The sequence below is a fragment of the Charadrius vociferus genome, unplaced genomic scaffold (genome assembly GCF_000708025.1).
Source record: "Charadrius vociferus isolate BGI_N301 unplaced genomic scaffold, ASM70802v2 scaffold3284, whole genome shotgun sequence".
Classification (NCBI taxonomy): Eukaryota; Metazoa; Chordata; class Aves; order Charadriiformes; family Charadriidae; genus Charadrius; species Charadrius vociferus.
Window position 1 is genome coordinate 1 of NW_009648009.1, and position 5,822 is coordinate 5,822.

The 5,822-nt window shown below is 37.9% G+C and overlaps 1 protein-coding gene across 1 annotated transcript; it reads right to left on the reverse strand.

Moving 5' to 3' along the window:
- Nucleotides 1-13: 13 nt before the first annotated feature.
- LOC104285113 lies at nucleotides 14-5,674 on the reverse strand (the record flags this gene model as incomplete). Its single annotated transcript, XM_009883513.1, has 4 exons — nucleotides 14-2,279; nucleotides 2,967-3,112; nucleotides 3,303-5,144; nucleotides 5,496-5,674. Coding segments are annotated over 4 exons (4,433 nt in total), but the record flags the coding sequence as incomplete, so codon positions are not given.
- Nucleotides 5,675-5,822: the final 148 nt, after the last annotated feature.

A 5,822-nucleotide genomic window follows, 5' to 3' on the forward strand; every position in this document is an offset into this window, starting at 1 on the left:
CAATGGAATAAATAGAGATATCTCCCTTGCCAACATGATCTCTTAAGAAGTGATGCCGTATATCAATATGCTTGGTTCTTGAGTGTTGGACCGGATTGGTAGCCAATTTTACCGCACTCTCATTATCACACATGAGAGGCACATTCTTGAAAATAATTCCATAATCCAATAAGGTTTGTTTCATCCATAATAGTTGAGCACAACAATTTCCGGCCGATATATATTCCGCCTCGGCGGTAGATAGAGCAACCGAATTTTGTTTCTTAGAAGACCATGAAACAAGAGATCTACCAAGAAATTGACAACAACCGGAGGTGCTTTTTCTATCAACTTTGCACCCCGCATAGTCCGAATCCGAATATCCAATTAATTCAAATTGAGCACCTTTGGGATACCATAGACCAATATTGGGAGTATACTTCAAATATCTTAGAATTCTTTTAGCGGCCTTCAAGTGAATCTCTCTAGGTGAAGCTTGAAATCGAGCACACATGCATACACTAAACATAACATCGGGCCTAGATGCGGTAATATAAAGCAAACTACCAATTATTGAACGATAAAGTTTTTGATCAACCATAGTACCTCCTTCATCTAAGTCTAGATGACCATTTGTTGCCATTGGAGTCTTGATAGGCTTAGCATTTTCTAAACCAAACTTCTTGAGCATGTCCTTCAAATATTTTGATTGACTTATAAAAATTCCATCTTTCAATTGTTTGATTTGAAGGCCAAGAAAGAAGCTCAATTCTCCTATCATAGACATTTCAAATTCTTTTGACATCATTTTTCCGAACTCCTCACAAAATAATTCATTAGTAGATCCAAAAATAATATCATCAACGTAGATTTGACAAACAAATAAGTCTTTGCCAATTCTTTTAGTGAATAGAGTAGTGTCAACCTTCCCAATTTTGAAGTCTTTGGAAAGCAAGAAATCCCTAAGCCTTTCATACCAAGCGCGTGGAGCTTGCTTAAGCCCATAGAGAGCTTTAGAAAGCTTGAACACATGGTTAGGTCTTTTGGGGTCCTCAAAACCGGGAGGTTGTTCAACATACACTAGTTCACTAATCTTACCATTTAGAAAGGCACTCTTTACATCCATTTGGTAGAGCTTGATATTATGTGCACAAGCATAAGCAAGTAGAATCCGGATTGCTTCTAATCTTGCTACGGGAGCAAATGTCTCCCCAAAATCCAATCCTTCAATTTGAGTATATCCTTGTGCAACTAATCTTGCCTTGTTTCTTACTACCACACCATCTTCATTGTGCTTGTTGCGAAACACCCATTTTGTACCAATAACATTGTGGTTCTTTGGTCTCTCAACAAGCTCCCAAACTTCATTTCGAGCGAAGTTATTTAATTCTTCATGCATTGCATTCACCCAATCAACATCAAGTAGAGCTTCATCTACACGGTTAGGTTCCATACAAGATACAAAAGAGAAATGTTCACAAAATGAAGCTATGCGAGAGCGAGTTTGAACACCCTTACTAATATCACCCACAATTTGATCAACCGGGTGATCCTTCACAATGGAATGATGAATTCTTGATACCGTTTGATAATTGCTTGTTGAAGCATTAGGAGGAACCGTAGGTCTTGAAGTACCTTGATCATGAGTATCCATAATTTCATCATTTTGTTGGCTTTGGTGATCTTCCTCATTTATAGTTGAGGATGAAGGAATGACAACCACGCTATTTTCATCATCATCTTCCTTTGGTTTTATTTCACCAATGGCCATTGTTTTCATTGCATTTATCAATTGAGTTCCCCCAACATCATCGAGATTATCACTCTCATCTTGAGACCCATTTGTTTCATCGAATTCAACATCATATGCTTCCTCAATAATACCATGAGTTTTGTTGAAGACTCTATAAGCCTTACTATTTGATGAATATCCAAGAAGAAAACCCTCATCACATTTCTTCTCAAATTTAGAAAGCTGTCTCCCCTTTCTCAAAATATAACATTTGCAACCGAATACCCTAAAATATGAGATATTTGGCTTTCTACCAATGAGCAATTCATATGGAGTTTTCTTCAAGAGCTTGTGACAATATAGTCTATTTGATGAATGACAAGCGGTATTTATTGCCTCGGCCCAATAAGAATCCGATATATTATATTCCGCTAACATAGACCTTGCCATATCAATAAGAGTTCTATTCTTTCTTTCAACAATACCGTTTTGTTCCGGGGTATATTTGGAAGAGAATTCATGTTTGATACCCTTGTCATCACAATATTGATCAATTCTTGCATTTTTGAATTCCGACCCATTATCACTTCTAACCTTTTTGATGTCGAAATCAAATTGATTTTGAGCCAATATAGCAAATGACTTGAATGTTTCAAACACATTGGATTTGTCTCGTAGAAAATAAACCCAAGTAAATCTTGAATAGTCATCCACAATCACAAGACAATAAGAATTACCACCAATACTTACAAAAGATGTGGGCCCAAATAAATCCATGTGAAGTAATTCCAAAGGTCGATGAGTGGACATTTGACTTTTATTTGGATGAGTATTTGCCACTTGCTTACCGGCTTGACAAGAGCTACACAATTTGTTCTTTTCAAACTTCACATCTTTTAAGCCTCGAACTAAGTCATGCTTGGTTAACCGATTGAGTTGCTTCATCCCAACATGACCAAGTCTTCTATGCCATAACCAACCTAGTGAAGCCTTTGAGAATAAGCAAGTTGTGAGCTTTGCCTCATTAGATGAGAAATCAACAAGATAAAGATTTTCATGTCTAAAACCTTTAAACTTAAGATTGCTACCATCAACACTAGAGATAATAACATCTTCAACCGTGAAATTGCAACAAAATCCTAAATCACATAATTGAGCTACGGAAAGTAAATTAAAATTCAAAGACTCAACCAATAGCACATTTGATATAGAATGATCATTTGAAATAGCAATTTTACCCAAACCTTTAACCTTTCCTTTGCGATTATCTCCAAATGTGATACTATCATAATTTGAGCAATCTTCCTCACTCATTTGGGTAAACATCTTCATATCCCCGGTCATGTGTTGAGTACATCCACTATCCAACACCCAATGATTCCCTCCCGCCTTGTAGTTTACCTACAAAAGGAAATCAATCTCTTTTAGGTACCCAAACTTGCTTGGGTCCTTGGATGTTAGTGACCAAGGTCTTTGGCACCCAAATAGCTTTCTTTTTGTTTCCAACAATTGAAGTACCAACAAATTTAGCATGAACACCTTTTGCATTATGAGAAAGAACATAACAATGCTCAAAACAAGTGGAGGATACATTCTTGAGCTTAGGACAATTCTTCTTGATATGTCCCTTCTTGTGACACTTGTGACACACTTTGTCACATTCTTTCACAAACAATGTCTTTTGCTTTACAAAAGCATTCTTTCCTTTCTTGGGAACATATCCAAGACCTTCACGGTTAAGAGAGCATCGTTGACTTCCCAATATGAAATCCAATTTAGTCTTACCACCATATGCCTTTTCTAGGTCATGAGTTAGAGTATTTATTCTATCCACTAACACTTCATTCTCAACAATAATTTTTGATTCATCAAGAGCAATATTATCATTGAGAGAAATTTTGCATTTATCACAAATAGAGTTAGTAGGTAGTGGTTCACTTGTAAGACTATCAAGTAAGTCACAAGTGACTCCAACATCCTTAGTGACCACCTCAACTTCATGCACAATAGATGATTTTTGAGCATCCGCAAGCTTCTCACAATTTTCTTTGAGGTCATTGTGAGAGGTCTTGAGCTCCTCAAAAGACACTTGGAGGTTTTTATACAATTCCTTCAAGGTCTTAATATTTTCTTTTTCTTTGTGCATGTAGTCATCGGCCTCACCTAACATTCTAACAAGATCATCATATGAATAGCCATCATCATCAACATCATCGATATCATCATCATCATTTATATCATTTAAATCGGTGATGATTTTTACCTTAGCATCTCCCTTTGCCATGAGACAATGGGGGGATGAGAAGAGTGAGGGAGCTTCCTTGATGGCAATTCCGGCATTAAGCTTGGATGAGGTGTCATCATCATCATCATCCGAGCTATCATCCGAGTCCCATTCAACTAAGTAGGCTTTGCCATCTTTCTTCTTGTTATAGTATTTCTTTTTCTTCTTGTCACTTTCATCTTTGCCCTTCTTCTTCTTGCTTGGACAATTCATGGCAATGTGACCGGGTTCCCCACACTCAAAACATTTTCTATCATTGAAAGCATTTCTTCTAGATGTTTGACCTCTTCTAGGTTGACCTCTTTTCATCTTCATGAATTTATTGAATTTCCTTACAAATAAAGCCATGTCACCATCACTCTCACTTTCATTTTCTTCATCATTGCTATTTTCTTTTTCAATTGCCTTTGAGGCCTTGGCTTTGAGAGCAATAGATTCATTTTTCACCTTCTTTGCCAAACTTAAAGCATCGGCTTGTGACTTCTTAAATATATCTTGAGTCAGAATTTCTCCCAATACTTCGGTTGGAGAAGTTGTAGATAGATCACTCCTTACTAGCATTGTCACAATAGTCTCATATTTCTCCGGAAGTGATCTAAGGAACTTGTGTGTGAAATCCACATCCGGTACATTAAAACCAAGTCCTTTGAGTTCATTTAGAATCTCATTCAATCGATTGAACATATCGGATACACTCTCATCTTCTTTCATAATAAATTGCTCAAACTTCCCTTTGCACACATATAGTTTGGCACTCTTCACAATTGTAGTTCCTTCATGAATTTCCATTAGTTTTATCCAAATCTCATGAGCGGTTGTGAGATTCTTGATACGATTGAACTCATTTATATCAAGAGCATCATAAAAGACATTCATGGCTTGATCATTTGTGAGGATATTCTCATTATCACTAACGGATGGTTCATCTTCCTTCAATACAACAAATCCATCTCTAACAATTGGCCAAATTTTTCCACCCATTGCTCTAAGATGCATTGACATTCTTATTTTCCAATAATCATAATTGTTTCCATCAAAGTGCGGTGGCTTCCCAATGTGCACATTGTTGTTACTAGCCATTTTGTCCCACTCCGGGATGATTAGATCCACAAACAATGGAGTCCTCGGCTCTGATACCACTTGTAGGATCTAGGACACCGGCTAGAGGGGGGGTGAATAGACGGTTTTGACTAAAAACAACAATACTAAGTAAATTTAATCAATACAACAAGAGGAATAAATTTACTAGTGTCAATAAGTAAACAATGTATGAAAGACAACTACGGAGATTGAATACTTGAAGAAAAATAAGCAAAACACTAATCAATTGCAAGGCAATAAGTAATGCTAGAAGGAATAGACACCGAAATTTATCCCGTGGTATCGGTGATTTGCCGATCACCCCTAATCCACGTTGAGGTGGACTTCAAGCTCTCACTTGCTCCTCTATCAAGACACGACTTGATCTTTGAGCCAAGTGGACAAGAAATCACTCAATACCTCGATTCCACTAATGTCACCTTTGCCGCTCCGGCGAGGTAGGCGCGAACCCCTCACAATCAACACCGCGGCTTCTCCACAATCTTCTTGGAGAGCTCGACGGAGACAATCACCCGAGCCGTCTAGGAGGCGGCAACCTCCAAGAGTAACAAGCCAACGACGCTTGCTCGGTGTACCACCTAGTGCCTCAAGAATCACCAAATGATGCAAATGCACTAGGAACCCTCAATCTCTCACTAGAATGCAATCTCAAGCAAAGAGTGTGAGAGAGTGAGTTGGAGGATCACAAATGAGCTCAATGTGTGCAAGGAATGGCCAAGAGAGGTC